Consider the following 18,398-nt stretch of genomic DNA (forward strand, 5'->3'; position numbering starts at 1 on the left):
CTGTGCAGAAATCCTCCGTGGTCAGTCACTCCTAACAGCCCCTCCCCTCTCCATAGCCACATAATGGAGACAGAAATCCTGCTTCATCTGATGTGAGGGGGGAGGCTGGGAGATTGCTTTTTCAGTACAGAAGGAAACTCTTTTAGTACATAAAACCTATTACAGAGTTTCTTAAAATCGCTTGTACTGTTGATATTTAATGTTTTCAGAAAAATGGCCCTGAAATGACAGTTACGCTTTAAGCATTTGCCTATTTTGTCATGCTAGGTCGTGTATTTCAGAGTATTATAGAAGCAATTCAATACCTTTATTGTAGTTACCCAAGGCTGCAGTCACCTACAAAATGTCTTGTTTTTTCCCGTTGCTATAAAGTCTCATAGGTAGAGATGAGTGAATCATTTGGAAATCTGTTTTGCGAAGTTTGTGAATACTCGCACAAATTCAAGAATATTTGTGAATCGCATACACATTTTTATTAAAACAGGCAAACTATAGTAGCCACAATAGTGGGACTATTACGGAGTAGTGATTTTTTTTTTCCAACAGCTGTATAACAACAGCCACCCAGTGACTTGGTATAATTCACACCCAGCACCCAGTAGGGTGTACAGGACAATGGCTTCACTGCTCCCACAGAAAACCACCCACAATCCATCCTCCTCTCCTCTCTGTCCCTATCTCTCTGTATTTCTCTCCCTGCTCTATCTGCCTGCTGCAACCTTCTCTCCACTATACACAGCCGACTGGCGGCCTCCAGGAAGCAAGTCACCTTATATAGAGGGGGAGGGGAGGGGCTGGCATCACAGGGGATTTGCAGCTGATTGGATTGGCTCTAGGGATTATGTTTAATCCCTTGCTCCCGCCAAAAGACAGTTCTATTAGCTAACACCTGTGGCCGCCATGTTTATTGAATTTGCAAAGCAAATCTGGCGAATCCCCATGAAGTAAATTTAATGCCCGCTTTGCTTTGAATTGGAATTTGTCAGATTTGCTTTGCTCATTTTTTTTAGTGCCCAGGCCATGTGTTTATGATACCTCAGAGTGACATTAAAAAGAGTTTTTAGGTGTTGGACATTATAGCCATTTTAGTTGCAGGCACCTCCCTGTCCTTTTTTCCCACACCTGTTGCTTCACAACACTAAATGTAGTTAAAAAAAATACTTATCCTTCTTTGTTCTATAGATTGGTGGTTTAGGTCTTCCACTCGTGCTGTGCCGTCACAGTCAAATGGTGGCGGGAGAATGTAACGGTCATAGAATGTAATGGTAAAGCAGTTGTCACAGTGCTGTTTGCTACATATGTCTTATCTATGCTTATGAAAGACATGCACTCACCGCACATGGAGAGCTACCAATACAGTATAGTAAGAGAGAAGAGCTCAAGTGTGCATCCTCCACCTGCACCTGTATCTAGTCGCAACCAAGTAATAACATCAATATTTTATGTTGTATTTTAGGGGTCCTTCCACAAAAACAGTACAGTATAGAAAATGGATTTGCCCAGGTTGATTTGATAGTTAGCCGACATTTAGATCTAGAGATGATCGAACAGCACTGATGTTTAAGTTTGTACGAATTCGAACCATCAGTATTTGACTTCCTCAGTCTTCCCGTTCTGTGGGCAAGGTGGAGACAGCCAAAGTCCCGCCTGAAAAACAGGAATACAACCTATGGCCCAGGCTGTTTCCCTGTTTTCCAGGTGGGACTCGGGCTGTCTCCACCTTCCCCACGGAACGGGAAGACTGCGGTAGTCAAATACTGATGGCTTGAGTTCGTATGAACCTAAACATCAGCGCTGTTCGATCATCTTTATTTAGATCCTGGGAATACCACTTTAAGGGGCCAAAAGACCCAGGGTTATTACTATTATTATTATTTGAAGCATATTTGTTTTTTCAAAAAGTAAAAAGTTAATTATGCAAAGAGAGAAAAAACTTCTATGGAACTAAAAGCAATTATATCTTCCTTTCTTCCATCAAGATAATTTTCTTGACAGCCCATTTTGTTTCCCCATCCTCAAATACATGTGTATAGGATTTATCATTACCGAGTGTATTTTTCTTTTTTCCTTTTGTCACCTTTGGGGTGTTGAGAAAGCTTTAATTAGATTTGCGTGATTAGTATGTATACTGTTTGCAACTAATAAAACAAGACTCAGCATGGGTTTTCAAGGCTTATATTAATTAGCGAAGCTCAGTTAAAAGTTAGGAATTTAATGACACTTGCGTGATGACAATGCATTCGATTTTTTTGTTCATTTGTTGCCAGGAGCCAAAGTGTGTGTTTGTCAGGTTTTTTTTTTTCTTTGGCTAAACAATGAATATTATTTGCAAGGATGAAATGCAAAACCTTCTCGCTGTCTTGTGTTTTTTTTTTTTTAATCAGACACAAAATTATTCACCGGTAGGGAGAATCACTTGTCTAAAATGCCTATAGGAAACATGCGTAACATACAAACATGCCAATAAGGTATACTTCTTATACTTGGCTGTCTATGAAATAAATGTTAAAAGGGTTATCCAGGTTTTGAAGAAGAAAAAAAAACACCACACCTGTCCTCAGGTTGTGCATTGTACTGCAAGACTAAAACTGAGCTGCAAAACTACAACAAAACTGAGGACAACAGTGTTGCTGTTTCCCATTAGGAATGTGTCGGCTGAACCCACCAATTTTGATGAAACCTGTAGACTAACAACATAAGGGACCTCTTGATGCTCACTGGATGATATTAGGGAAGCAATGGATTGGGCATGTTGGATTTCAACTGCCTGATCCTTTTGTTCTTGGAGACTTAAGTCTCCACCAGAGGAGTCTTGCAGCTGTCTACCTTCTGCTTTCCTTCAGAACATAAGAACACTCAGCCGAGCCTCACATTTGTATATGGAGAGATCAGAGGAGATATCTGACAACAATGACAACAATTATCAAATGCACAGTGATTCCTTTTTGGGAAGACCACCTAAATTTCCATTAAAAGGTGTTTTTCTATGGGTGTGGTATTTTCAAAGAAAATGGCTACTAAGTATGCTGGATGGAAAAGCTGTAACATGAAATCTTGTCAGTAGGGATGGTCTGAACCTGCCGAGGTTCGGGTTCGTACAAAGCCGGACTTTCGGCAATGATTCCCGCTGTCTTAAAACCTTCGTGGAGAGGGTGGATACAGCGGGAGGACCGCCTGGAAAACCGGGATACAGCCACAGCCATAGGCTGTATCCCGGTTTTCCAGGCGGCCCTCCCGCTTTATCCACCCTCTCCACGGAGGTTTAAGACAGCGGGAATCATTGCAGAGAGTCCGGGTTTGTACGAACCTGAACCTCGGCAGGTTCGGACCATCCCTACATGTCAGGATAAGGGGGTGGCCTTCTCAGATTAGGTGGAGTAGACCATTGAGAACACTCTCTGTTGATTATTAATAGGAGGAACCCAAGTCATACATCTTTATAGGGGAGTTATATGGAACAGCTGCCGAACATGCACACCACCAATCCATTGAAGCACGTGGAAGACAGCTCCTCCTCCAATAGAGTTTTATGAACTCAACATGACTCCTCCTGTTCTTTTCTTATACTGTCCCGTAGTTTAAGGACCTGATTCTGGTCATGTGATCATGATATCATCCAGGTGCTTAATTTCCTGTTAGTACAGAGCCTACACTGATAATGCAGGGCTGTCATCATCACTGTAGTTTTTGCTTTGGAGTCCCTGTTGTGTGACAATATTGGGCACAGGGAGAAACCTTTTGCCTCACTGGACTGTGAGGTGCATCCCACAGTTTGAGAAATGCTGGATTACAGAAATCCTTTATCCTTCTATCTATAATGATTCAGAAGTAACTCTTACAGTAGGTCATAATCAGGAAAATCAGAAATGTTTCCCATCATGTTATTGAATATCACCACTTATTCTAATGGATATAAAGTGACCCTTGTTCAGTAAGAGCCTCGACTCTCCCAATGCTATTATTGAAGTACCATATAACAGTTTAGTTCTTAGCATTATTATATATCAATCAGCACATTCCTAATTTAAAGTGATTATTAGCCCCTTCAATAACGCTCTGCGCTAAGGTAAATGAAGGTCCTGAGTACAGGTAATAAAGGGTTATTAAAGAACTTATATGTAATTCCTTTTTTCTGCAACGTGACCTTAAGCATATTCAATTCTCTAGATAAAAGATGGGTTAAAGCTGTGTAATTCTTCTCATACAGTCTAAATTAACTTTTTGACTGTTTTTGTGCTCTCTTTTTTACTTCTTTAAATCAACTTAAAACTGTCTTAGAAAGAAGAAACTGGCTGAGCAATGACTGACAGCATGAAGAGTTATATTGGATCTGTCTAAGTGTGAAGATTGTGGTTATGAATGCGTGAAGAGAACTTAGTAAACACGTTTCTGCTTGGACTGTCAGCTTATTAGCACAGTCAATGAGAAGTTTACTGTAGACAATAAACCATTTATATTTGCTCATAAATTTGTTTTTTTATGTCCCACATTCTCATCCATGGGCCCACAGGCGCTCTGTAATTGTAGGTCAGGTCAATAATTTCTTCCTTTATAGTTACCAAGTATATTACATAGAGACTGTTCATTGTACTAACTAGCTCCCACTGACTACCACTTGTAGAACTGTTCACCTTTGTCCTATCTTTATTGGTAGGAAGAAACCTTTTGTATCACTATCTTATTTTTATTGATCGGATGTGTTGTAATAAACTCTTTGTTGACTTTTCCCTTTATTAAGTTTTCAACAGATTTAATATTCTATTGCAGAAGGTATATAAGACCCATTTACATTGCATTTTGGGGCAATGGCAGAAGTTATATATGGGAATGGCGGCAGAAAGGTATTCTGACCTATAGTGCGGCGTGCCCTCATTTATTTTAGCAGCCAAAAGTATTCTACTTGTGGCTATATTCAGCATCATTGCCCAATGAAAACCTCTTTAAAGCGAATGTACCATCAGTACATTTGCTTTAGGTTTTGCACATTAATAGAACGGCGCTAGTGCGGGGAAGCCGGTACAGCGGGAGGGCGAATTGAATTTTCACTGTGTTATTGTTCGAATATTCGAATGCGTATAGCGTACTATAATAATCCATTTAATTTTTTTTAAGAAACTCTTGGGTTGGCTTTGTGGCAAGTTTTGACTTATAATTCATATTTAATTTTTTGTGTTTTTTTTTTAAAATACATAAATAATCTGATTTATCCTGGGGTCCGTTCGGCAGGTGATGCAGTTATTGTCCTAAAAAACAACTTTCAAACTTGCAGCCCTGTGTCAAATTGGCGTGGCCTAAAATGTGTGTGCCCAACACACCATCCCTCCTCCCTTCCCCCCCTCATCATTAGGAATGCCCTGGGCAAGATTTTTCCTAATCATCACCTGTCTGAACACTGCGCAAGTGCTAGATCTTTAAGGCCCATGTGCAGTATTCACACAAGTAATGAATAGGAAAAAAACTGCCCAGGGCATTCCTAATGATGAGAAGGGCGGGGAAGAGGAACAGAGAGGCGGGGCTTGGGCAAACACACTCTAGGCCATTCCAATTTGACACAAGGCTGCAAATTTAAAAGTTGTTTTTCTAGTACAATAACTGCATCACCTGCCAAACGGACCGCAAGAAATGATTTTGGATTAAAAGCAGCTATCTGAAGGTACAAGCGGTTTGGTCGGGGTCAGATTGTGGGTAGAGAGTTGCTTTAAGCCACATGCAGTGTGCAACAGAGGCATAGAGCTGCGGCTAATTTTTCCTTCCTTTTTTTCTGTGGTATTTTTTAGTGTCAAGTTTTATTTTTTTCATACTTACTTATTTTACAGTTTTCTTCCCATTATTCTGGTACAAGTTAATCTTACAATTCATCCAACAACAAGATCTTGTTTCAGGACTGGTCAGCTTTGTAGATGTTTTCTAATAATGTTTTATCTGCCATTTCTCTACTGTTACCAGTGTCTACATCTTGAGATAAGCTCCTTGCATTTTGCTTCATGAAAGCGTCTGTTGATTATAGAGTTTGGCAGAGATTTTCCTATTTCCTTGAAAGTGTTCTCAAACTGGCTAGTTGTCGTGAAGGAGCTTGTCTTGAATTGTGAAATCCTCTACTTTGGTTGCCTTCTTTGGCACTCCAGGCTTCGGGGTTGCTGAGCTCTCCTGTGCTTTCATTATTTTTAAGGATGCACCAAATTATTTATTTGGCTTCTCTTGAATGTGCTAATCCATATAATACATTCATGCAGTGTATCTGATAACAATATCCTCATATCTTTTTATATCTGTTATTTTTGCACATCAATAACAACATGAATAAACTGCACAATTCCTTTAGATTTGTATATGCAATGACATCCAATACAGAAACATAGAAATATACTGTATTTTCCTTTTTCTTTTTTTTAAGAGGGTTTAGTGGTGGATTTTTATTTTATTTGTAATGGCCAAGGGCATACATTCTAGGACAAAAAGTTATTATTTTATAAAAGATAAAGAGTTGACATTGATATCCATTTTTCTAAAGTCAGCATTGAGTGCATTATCAGTGTTAAGGTTTTGCTCTCATACTCTACAATTGTTATGCCTTTTACCAAATCTAGGCCATTGTGCTATTTTTTATATCCTTTTGTACTGCCTATTTTTGTACAGTTTAAAAAAAAAAAGATAATTTTTAATAGTTAAGAATAATCTTTTTTTAATATAACTTTTTTTTTTTTAGTTAAGAAAAGTTGCAACCAGGAGTGCATTTATGTTTTGTTTTCCTGACACCACCAATGCTGTCCTCTATATCCTAACCTTGTATAGTAGCTGAAGACCCAAATCTCAAATAAAAAAAAACAAGATAGGAATGATTAAGATTAGGGATGGTCCGAGCCTGCCGAGGTTCGGGTTCGTATGAACCCGAATGCTCGGCATCAGATTCCCGCTGTCTGCCCGCTCCGTGGAGCGGGCGGATACAGCTGGAGGAACGCCTGGAAAACTGGGATACAGCCTATGGCTATGGCTGTATCCCAGTTTTCCATGCCAGTTTTCCATGATAAAAAAAGGGAATAGAACTTTTATAACCCAATGTGACCCCTTCAACTTGTCATGACAAACCAGTAGGATAGCCCACGTGGGGAAAACTCCACATGTATCCACATAGCCACGCCCTTCTCTTCAAAGCCAAGAAAAACAAAAAGGTACTTAAAAAATATAAGTGTGCGAGAGCTTATATTAAATAGATAGTATTGGCCAGTACAACAGTCTAGAGTTTAGAGAAGGTCATGATTTTTGGTTCTCACAAAATGGATTAGAAAGTATATTCAGTTTAGTGATAAGATGAGAGTGGACACATCTGTATGTCCTCTATAACTTTTCCTTTAGTTAAAGGGAAACTATCAGCAGCTTAGAATCTTACCTGCTGATATCTCCCTATTGCACATGGGGCGATGAGTAAGAAGGTGAGTTTCTCATCTTGATCCTCAGGGTCGTTATCGTGTTATTGAGATTTTATGCTCATTAGACGTTTTGAGGACTACCGTCCCTGGTCGGCACACTAGGATTGGTGCACTGGGGGGCAGTAGCCACCAAATTGCCTTATTAGTGCACCAAAATGTCCAATGAACATAAAGATTAAACTCCTTATAGCCTGGAAACAGCGCAGAGGATAAAGGTAAAAAAAATGTAGCTTTACCCTCAGCTCTACGTGCACAGTAAGGAAATGTCAGCTGGTTAGATTCTTCTAGGATTTCAATGCAACAATATATTAGAAAGGAATATATAAATTGTTTTGTTTAGATAACAACCACTGGGTGTCCTCACATAGACAAGCATAGCACGTACACAATGTCAGACTGGGGTATCTGGGGCCCACCAGAGGAAATGATCCTGGGGTTCACCAATGAAGAACCAGTGAGAAAAGACTTGTCAGTCAGTTAGTGCAGGTTGTAAAGCTGGGGGCCCACCGGAGGATTCTCCAGTCCGATACTGCACATACATTGTAGACAGAGGGGTAATTGAATAACAATCACCTAATTTTCAGGTAGGGTATGTTCACACAGTCTAGTTTTTAATTGCAATTATTGAAGCCAAAACCAAGAACAGGTTGTAAATGAAGGACAAGTCTCAAAGAAAAGACTGAATATTTTCCCTTTTCTCCAAGCTTTCTCAAACCTTGGAGATAGGCTCCATTTAGGAGAACCAAAGTACTAGGCATAAAAGCTCCAGATTTCCTTACGGTATCAAGGACGAAGTTACAACGACTTTATTTTTCTAATTGTGTAGACATTCAGCAAAGGTCTTCTTGCGATTCAATATACAGGATCGAAGTGGTCGGATTATCCTCCCCAACATTAACGACTAAACGTTTTCTGTACATGTGCAGTTCACTACATGCCCTCTAAATTATTGCTATGTATATGTGCTGCTCTTTTCTTTTACTTTCTTTGTTTGTGAAAGTACAGACAAGGAATTAACAAAATGTGTAAGAGATATTTCGAGAGTTGTAATCTTATAAAGCTGTGTTTTGCTTCTTGAAATCAAAAGTGTTTCTTACCAGCAAGCTAGAAATAACCCTGGCAGCCTCTCACCTTTTAGTTTTTACATACACAGCCAAATTATATACTGGAGCTGTCTAATGCTATATTTCTACTTTTCCATTTGGATTGCTCTAAAGAGAAAATGTATTTCTTCTAAAAATATGTAATTTTTTTAAAAATAGAACTTCAAAATAACATCCAGTAAATAAGTTTCTTCTAATAGACCCTTCTTTACAGAACTAACAAACTATAAGCCAGACAAGGGTTGATCTTATAGACGTACGACCCATAAAGTTAGGAGGGGGATGATACCGGCCTCGAGGGTATGGACATCCCGAGTTTTTTACCACTCTCTTTGCGTCATTCTCTTGGTGCCCAAACCTATCCTCAGGATGCATGCATTGTTATATATAGACAACAGTCTGGCAGTGTTGTATTACAGCAACGCTCTTTGAATAAAGTATTATATATGAACTAAATACCTTCAGTTGTAAACAGAAGAACCCTGGAACTTTCTGGAATCCCCAGAATTCAAGTGTATTGTAAACAAAAATGTTTTTATTTGATGAAAATCTTTATGAAGAATTGAACATGAGTTTATATATGCGAGTTGAAGATCATGATTGGAAACATATTGTCATTTTTCTCTCCAGATGTTATTCACACCGTTGGTCCTATAGCAAGAGGACAACTAAGTGACAGCCACAAAGAGGACCTTGCAAACTGCTACAAGTCTTCTCTCGCACTGGTAAAAGAGCAAAAAATCCGATCAATAGTAAGTCTACCCCTTATTTCATTAGCTTGTTACCTTATATTGCCAGATTTTATCCATTTTGATGCTGCTTATTGCAAATCCTCCTAGGCGGTCTTCACGTACAGCGTTCCTTTACGTCTTTTACAGAAGCCAAGCGTTTGTCTGTTTGTCAATAGATAAATATCAAGCTACTCATACACAATATTTTAGTTTTAATTGTTGTACTTTAAAGAAATATTTTGTGCAAAGCTGATAGGGTGTGAGGGGTGGAGCTTGACACTAGACTAGCAAAAACACTAAAGAACATTCTAGGGTCCGATCTCTTCAGGCTCTGCATAGGGCACAACAGTCAATCTGACTTTTTCTGAATTTAATTGATTCTGAGATTACCCGAAATGCTTTTTATTTGAATGTCTGTGCAATATTATATTTTCATAATCAAAATTTAACCAGTTATTTACTGGAATGAAATACCTTTCTTTGTTTGAATTTTCTGTTAAGTTATTCTAGTTAAAGTTAACATCAAGAATGGTCAGCGTGTCTAAAGGTTATTACCTAGGATGTGGTACTGTGTTAAGGTATGTGCACATTATGGAAATCTCGCGGATAACATCTTGCGGATCCCGACTATCACCCCAGATCGGTCCTGCTTGACTCTCAGTCAATCCTATAGACTCCATTCTGTGCTTAGGCAGATTCCGCCATCTGCCTAAAGAATTGGCTTGTCAATTCTTTGGGCAGATAGTGGAATCTACCTGAGCATAGAAGGAAGTCTATGGGACGGCCATAGATTCAAGCGGGACCTAGTGGGTGCGATCGTCGGTATCCGCAGGATGTTATCCGCGAGAATTTCATAGTGTGCACATACCCTTAGGATTTCTCACTGAACAAGTAGCTTGATTTGCCTTTTATAAATGGCTGGAAGGTGGTTGGTTACCTTTCCCAAATTTTCACTTATCTTAATCAAGAACTTGTATTTAGCCATGCCTCTTGACTATAGGGATCAGCATTGAGGGTCAGTGGTTAGAAGTGTTGCCTTGTAGAAGTAGGTTGGTTCTTATGTCTGATTATGCAACTTAAGAATTGAGGTTGCATGTCCGACCAATGATTGCATGGATGTCCTTCAGGTGCCACAGTTGACTCCACCAATCCAAAAACTTTTGACCACTCTGGCGCTCTACTGGGTTTCTCCAATTGGATGGAGCCTTTCAGGAGTTCACTTTATTGTAGATGAAGCTTTTGCTGGTCATGACAATGAAATACTGCTATGATGAGACATTTAGAAGCACAAAGAACTGCACAAAGGGGCTATGAGTGTTGCAGTAGCAGAAGGCTTGGGTCAGCCCCCCGTAGGACAGGACAGGAGAACAATATATCTTCACATAATTATAGACTTTTGGATTAACTTTCTATTCCATTGACTACTTTAAGGGTAGTGATCTGAGGGTTTCCCACAGGGAGATGCTGACCTTGCATGGAGAATAAAACCAGGAACTCGGCTTCTCAGTTTAGCCCAGTGTTTAAAGGGGTACTGCAACAAAAATCTTTTTCTATAAGATCAACTGGTTTCAGAAAGTCATATAGATTTGTAATTTGCTTCTATTTAAAAATCTGAAGTCTTCCCATACTTATCAGCTGCTGTATGGCCTACAGGAAATTGTGTTTTCTTTCCAGTTTGACAAAGTGCTCTCTGCTGACATCTCTGGCAGAGATAGGAACTGTCCTGAGCAGGAGAGGTTTTCTATGGGGATTTGCTGCTGCTCAGGACAGTTCCTGTCTCAGACAGAGATGGCAGCAGAGAGCACTGCGTCAGACTGAAAAGAAAATAACATTTCCTGCGTGACATACGGCAGCTGATAAGTATGCGAAGACTTGAGATTTTTAAATAGTAGAAAATTTCAAATTTATATAACTTTCTGAAACCAGTTGATTTGAAAGAAAACGATTTTCGCTAAAGTACCCCTTTAATCTGAAGCATTCTGACAGATTGACTATTAATCCCAGGTATTCCTTTTGCCATATAAGTGCAGATATATTTCATGGACCTTGAAACCCATTTGTTTGCATTATCCTTGTTCTTTTCCTCATACATTCCATAGAGGAGAGGCAACACTCCACTGTGGATGTCTGAGAACAATAAGAAACATAAGCTACAATGAAATGCAGTTCAGCACTTAAACCTAGTCACAAAGGGTCTTGAGCATGTCTGTAGTGTTTGGTGTCTGGCCAAGGCCACAGATCATAATGTGGGTGTTCCCCGTGAAATAGTTAAGTGATTATTCCGTTCTGACACTGTTCGCAGTGTTGCCATAGTAATGATTCCCAACCTGAAATTCTTAAATGCTGTTTGCCTTTAATGACTTGCTTTTTGTCTGCAGTTCGCAACAATCAATAGGCTGTGTTTTAAAAGGAACCTTTCTGCGCGTAACAGCACTAACTCGATATGCCATTCAATGCAGAAAGAAAGAGACCACAATTTTCTGCCTGTTTCCCTACCTGTTTTTTCCTTTTCTTTTCTTTTTTTAATCCCTTATACCATTAGGATCGCATACACAATAGCGCATTTGCATGGTAGAAATAGGAAGCTTTTACAGGAGGTAAAACTACAGGTTCTTGTAGCAGAATGACAATAAAAACCGCTTTGGAGCCTTGTTTGTGCTACATGAAATACTCCCACTTATAAGATCTGCTATATGCTACACTGGTTATTTTAGTCTGTACTAATGGGTTTAAGTGTCTTTTTGTGAGTGCAATACCTTCCCTGATCATGTAGTTTTAGTATTCGCAGTCAACCTTACAGGCACAAAAGGAAAAGTAATAATAAGCTCTACTTACAGGTTATATTGTATTCATTCACCTGGTAAATAAAAGATGCACGTTCAGCGTAGAAATGTCAGAAGTATCGGCATCGGCACCTTAAAGTGGTTTTCTTCAGATAAAAAGTTATCACCTGTCCACAGAATAGTGGATACTTAGGCACCCATAGAACCCGAGAACAGAGAACAATTTCCCCTTAGGGCCCTATTACATGGGACGATTATCGCTTGGAAAATTGTTATATCGTTCTAATGTAAACAATAATCGGCCTGTGTAATTGCGGGCGATCAAAAAATCGTTTGTGTTTCCTTAATTGTTGATTTACCCTATTTTCCGGCATATAAGGCGATTGGGCATATAAGACGTCCCCTGACTTCACCTAAATTAAAGAAAAAAAGTTAACTCACCTGGGGCCCGTTCCTGGCGTCCGCGCGTCTCCTGGCCCGTTCCCGGCGCAGGCTGTGTGACGTACACTGCCTATGCCGGGGACCCCCCAAAGCTGGGAGAGCTTCAGGAGAATAACAAAAGCTTTGGGTACTTCCGGAGCCTCCGTCATTCTCCTGAAGCTCTCCTGACAGCTGAGCTTCTCCAATAAGACGCTCTGCTGTTCAGGAGAGCTTCAGGGGATCCCCAACACAGGCAGTGTACATCACACTGCCTGCATCGGGAACGGGCCAGGAGACGCGCGGAGGCCGGGAACAGGCCCCAGGTGAGTTAATTGTGTGTGTGTGTTTTTTTTTTTTTTTTATAATGGTCGCCCCATACGGTGGGGATGTGGCCACTTTTGAGACCCCCTCCCCACCACCGTATGGGGCGACCATACCCAGCGTATAAGACAACCTCCGACTTCTAAGAAGATTTTTCAGGGTTAAAATGTGGTCTTATACGCCAGAAAATACGGTACATCTTACCCTAAAAACATCGCTAATCGTTCTCTGTAATACCACATTCATTCGCTGTAGTTCCACATTCGTTCACTTATAGTTCAGTGTAATTGTTCATTCTTTTACTGAGATCAGATGGAGTAAGTGATCATTGTAACGATCATAACTAATCGTTTTGTGTAATATGGTGAACAATTTCAGGTAAACAGTCTTGTTTATAGTTAACTGGTAAAAATCGCTTTGTCTAATAGGACCCTAAGGCCTCGTTTCGTGATTGGACCGTATAGACAGACAATGCTTTATGGAATGAACTGCAGAACTCCCGGTATCATAATTTAACTTTGCATCCTGGCATGTATCTCTTTATAACTAGAGACAGCCAGGAAGTCCTAAAATCGGTAGAAAGAAGAAGTGTAGTTCAGACATGGGGCAACGGAAAAAAAGTGATCTGGTGTGATGGTCACCACATGAAGAGGATTTTGCACTGACGCCTATGTGCCTATTAAACTGCCTCAATATTGTAAGTTGTAAGAGATCAAACCAACTATACCTTCTCTTCTTAAGAGAATTACTATAGGGTATAAAAAAAATGAAGTCAGGGTTGAGGTCGTATAGCCAAATTCCATCTAAACTTAGCTGAAGTAGTCTTTATTGCTGCTACCTGACCTTTATTCCCAGCTATGAACTCCGAGCTTTAATGGGAACGGCATCCAGTAACACTCAAGCCTGTCTTTGACCCTATTCATGTCTATAGGTTTATTACCATTTATTGGGGTCGTTTTGAGGCCATACATAGCAAGATATCAGCCCACCAACACCACATTATAAAATAGCATTAGAAAATGGTAATAATGTCCAGACGTGACAGAACACTACCCCAATGATGTAATGATCTTTTGTTCCCTTTTGTTCCGGAAAAGGGAACTAGAGACTCTAGATCAACAAAACGTGGCAGATGACCCAGGACAATGGGAGGTTACATATATAACTTTTTTAGCCATAGTAATTGTTATCCATGTCACTGAATGAACCTCACAGCTTAGTCTAGAAGATATATCGGTAGTTCTGCTATTATATATAACGTGATTCTATATTGAGAACTAAGACTATTGAGTGTGTCTATAATGAAAGAAGACCAAAGAAAAGAGGTAAACAAAAGTTGGGTAAAGTTTTCCTCCGAAGGAATTCCAATCTATCAGTGGTCTCTATAGCCATTTGTTAGCCATTGTTAAACATCTATAACTGAGTATCCATTGTTACAAAGTATTATCTGCTTCCACTTTACATCCCACAAGGATTGGCATCCAGCTTTCTTTTTATAATTCTATGTTTTTTTTTTTTTTTTTTTTTTATTAAACCATTAGTATTACGTGCAAAAATAAAGAACAAATCGGCAGGACCCCAAGCAGAGATATAAATTATAAATATAAAGATATAAATTATAGCAAATTTCTGGTACAAAATTCCAATCCCTCTGCGAAGATATAGCATAACATAACAAGAATGTCTTGAATTTTTACAATTTTTTTGCCATAGTGCAAAGATTGAAAGTTAGTTCTATGGGGTCTGAGTGCTGAAACCCCCACCAATTAATAAAACGAAGCAACGGAAATGCTTAGCTAAGTGCTGTGGTATTTTATTTCTTCTTGGCTCTGCTTACTGACCTTGTATAGAGGAGTGGCGTACAGATTTTTACACTATATGCTCAGTTGTTAAAGTTTCTGCCCCTTCCTTTTAGTGATCAGTAATGTCACTGTCAAAAGTAGCTAATCTGCAAAAGAAAAGGGGTATGCTCTACAGTGCAACCTACTGGAGGTAGCTCCCCATCAAATTAAGATTTGACTTTTAAAAAGATTTTAAAGCGACTCTGTACCCACAATCTGCCCCCCCCCCCCCCCAAACGACTTATACCTTTTGATAGCTGCTTTTAATCCAAGCTCTGTCCTGGGGTCCATTCGGCAGGTAATGCAGTTATTGTCCTAATAAAAACAACTTTTAAACTTGATGCCCTGTGTCAAACTGCCGTGGCCTAGAGTATCTGTGCCCTAACCTTGCACCACCCCTCTGTCCCTCCTCCTCACCCTCTTCATCATTAGGAATAGCACTGGCAGGATTTTTCCTATTCCTCTGCAGTGAACACTGCACAGGTGCCTTAACGGTCCAAGCCATGTGCAGTGCTCACAGAGCTGATGAATAGGAGACAATCTGCCTGGGACATTCCTAATGATGAAGAGGGCAGGGAGGAAAGACAGAGAGGTTGTGCAAGCCTAATGCGCAGACACTCTAGGCCACGCCAGTTTGGCACAGGGCTGCAAGTTTAAAAGTTGTTTTTTAGGACAATAACTGCATCACCTGCCGAACTGACCCCAGGACAGATCTTGGGTTAAAAGCAGCTGTCCGAAGGTACAAGTGGTTTGGGGTGGGCAGATTGTGGGTACAGAGTCACTTTAAACATGTTTGAGGATTGCAGGCAAACCGTAATCTCCCCCTCCCACCTGTAGGTGGCACTGCAGTGCGAATTTTAGTCCATCTGTAAATGAGCTACTTTGCATGCTTTGTTTTTTTTTTAAATGAAGCATTTAAATCCATATGCCAGATTGGAGGTCTACTCAAGGAGGCGTAACAGTCCCCTAATCCCTAAATGACATCTTAGAAGCTTGTAAAAATAAAAGGTACTCTTTAAAGCCCCCTTTACACGGCGACCAGCGGAAGAAAGTGCGTGCCGACCTGTTAGGTCAGCGCTTGCTTGCTCCCCATTCCCCGACAGAGAGTGGATAAGTGCGGGGGAGGAGGGGGTTGTGGGGAGCTGCAGTAGGGCTGGATGAAAGCAGGTGTGTTTATGTGGGCTTTGTTAACCCCTATAAGAAGAATATCAATTTTTAATATTTCATGCTCTTCATTGAAATAAATCACCACTATGAAAATAGCAAAATGTTCAGCCAAGCCTGCTAATGCGGAAGTTGGGGGGTGATGGCTGCCTTACGTCAATGAGACTAAAAGAAAAAAGGCAAAAAACGGCACAGGCGCCTCGTGTGATACCAGAGGGATTAGGTTGATAAAGAAAGAGAGCGGTAGCGTGCTAACCTTTTAGCCACTTGGGCTAGTAGCATATCACCCTAAACAGGGTATGGATATTGGGTGAATCCTTCACAACTCGACTATGGTTCGGCTGATGAATCCTGGACTGCAAATGCTGGTAGTACCTCCAAGACGGGATACTCCTCACAGAGGGCCCGTAAAGTGAACACAGTGAAAATAAAAAAGAAAAAAAGGAGGTAAAAGTAAAACCAGCGCTGTCTCTGGAGTAAAGCCAGTATCTTGGATCAATTATGAGTAGAACAGTAACAATTTATTGCACAGAGTTAACATGTTTCAGGAGTAAAATCTCCCTTCCTCAGAACAAAGGTGCATAACAAGCTCATGGCAGCACTGACATTTAAACACATGGAAAACCCGCCAAACACGCCCCCAGGGTGTGGGAAGGGGGGGGGAGGGGGAGGGGGAGGCGGGGAAAAGAGGGAAAAAAACACAATTAGCATAAAATTCATTATATATAAATTCATTATATGTAAAAATATAAAAAACTGGTTTTAGACCACAAATCATGAGACTGACCGGCTCGTATGGAGCCGTCATGGAGTTCAAATGAGGCAATTTAAATTGTATTAGTAGTAGGTGTACCCTGTACGCCGGGTCTATAGCGCCGTAGGCGATACAGGTAGGAACGCTAATCTCTTCAATAACGTGAAGAATCCAATATAGACCGTCACGAAGTACAAAAGGGGCGGAGCTTACCGCAACCAACTCAGATCAAATAGGATCTCTCTCTGCAACGCTGCGCTCGGCTAGCATACAGGTAACGTGAAGAATCCACATATAGACCGTCACGGAGTGCAACAGGGGCGGAGCTTACCGCAACCAGCTCAGATAAATCAAATTGGATCTCTCTCTGCGACGCTGCGCTCGGCTAGCATACAGGTAACATGAAGAATCCGCATATATAGACCGTCACGGAGTGCAAAAGGGGCGGAGCTAGCCACATCCAACTAAAATCAGTCAAATGAATTACGAGGAGTATAAAAAAGGGGACCATATCGTATGCCAGAAGGTAGTGCCAGACTAAAATATACAGTGGACAACCCGATCTAATATATAATATATATGAAATGTGAAAATCCAGAAACAAGTTCGGCATGTGCCGAATAAAAACTAAAACTGGGTAGTGAGCAAATAGAATGTATTATTAACATAAATATAAATATAACCTACCATGTATGAATATAGTGAATATGATTTTATATGAATAAATATGAATTACTAGAAATTAATTAGAAAATGTAAAATAAATAAAAATATTTATAAATATGTATAAATTTATAAATATGTATAATAAGAAAGTGGACAATACCCTAACACATCAGCCTCTTTTTACTAAACCCCCTGGTAGTTTTAGATGTGGTGTAAATAAATGTAAATGTTGCAGTAACATCACACATAGGGCGATCAGTTTCAAGTCTTTTACAACCGGTACAACATTTCCCATCAATTCCTTTTTATCTTGTAGTTCCACACATGTAATATATTTACTTACTTGCCCTTGTGGTATTCAGTACATTGGTCACACCACATAGACACTTCGAACTAGGATTAATCAACATAGATCTAATGTCGAGAGGGGGTTCGCTCTCCATAGTGTATCCAGACATGCCCTCATCTGTAATAACTGTAATTTTTCCACCTTTACCATCACTCCCATTGAACAAGTACCAGTAGGAGGTCAGAGATTCCAAAAATTGCATAGGCGTGAAAACTACTGGATATTCAAAATGAAGACTTTGATACCACAAGGCCTCAATGAGTATATAGAGAATGTCCATAACTAGTTTACATTAATATGTCACTTACAGCATTTATTATTATATATATTTTTTGGTTTCATTATTAGTATTGTTATACATACTTTTTATTATTTATTATTATTATTTATGATTAATTTATTCATTCTCAGTTTAGTTTATCTAATCAATTCATCTTTCTTTGTTGTTGCGGTCGCTATTGGTATTATTATTGTCATTATTATTTCAATTATTTATTCATTTTCAGTTTAGTTTAGTTCATTTAATCAATTCACCCCCCCTCTTTTTATACATATTTATAAATATTTTTATTTATTTTACATTTTCTAATTAATTTCTAGTAATTCATATTTATTCATATAAAATCATATTCACTATATTCATACATGGTAGGTTATATTTATATTTATGTTAATAATACATTCTATTTGCTCACTACCCAGTTTTAGTTTTTATTCGGCACATGCCGAACTTGTTTCTGGATTTTCACATTTCATATATATTATATATTAGATCGGGTTGTCCACTGTATATTTTAGTCTGGCACTACCTTCTGGCATACGATATGGTCCCCTTTTTT

General features: G+C 39.6%; 1 protein-coding gene across 3 annotated transcripts in view; it reads left to right on the forward strand.

The window, feature by feature from the left end:
• The window catches only part of MACROD2 (mono-ADP ribosylhydrolase 2), a 1,633,627-nt gene that overhangs the window by 1,048,649 nt on the left and 566,580 nt on the right, over window positions 1-18,398 (forward strand). For all 3 annotated transcript variants that reach the window (XM_069954330.1, XM_069954328.1, XM_069954329.1), the window contains one exon: window positions 9,161-9,282. In XM_069954330.1, coding sequence (XP_069810431.1) covers window positions 9,161-9,282 — 122 coding nt within the window. The remainder of the gene's footprint in view (window positions 1-9,160; window positions 9,283-18,398) is intronic.

This window comes from Dendropsophus ebraccatus, chromosome 15 (genome assembly GCF_027789765.1).
Source record: "Dendropsophus ebraccatus isolate aDenEbr1 chromosome 15, aDenEbr1.pat, whole genome shotgun sequence".
In the NCBI taxonomy this organism is placed as follows: Eukaryota; Metazoa; Chordata; class Amphibia; order Anura; family Hylidae; genus Dendropsophus; species Dendropsophus ebraccatus.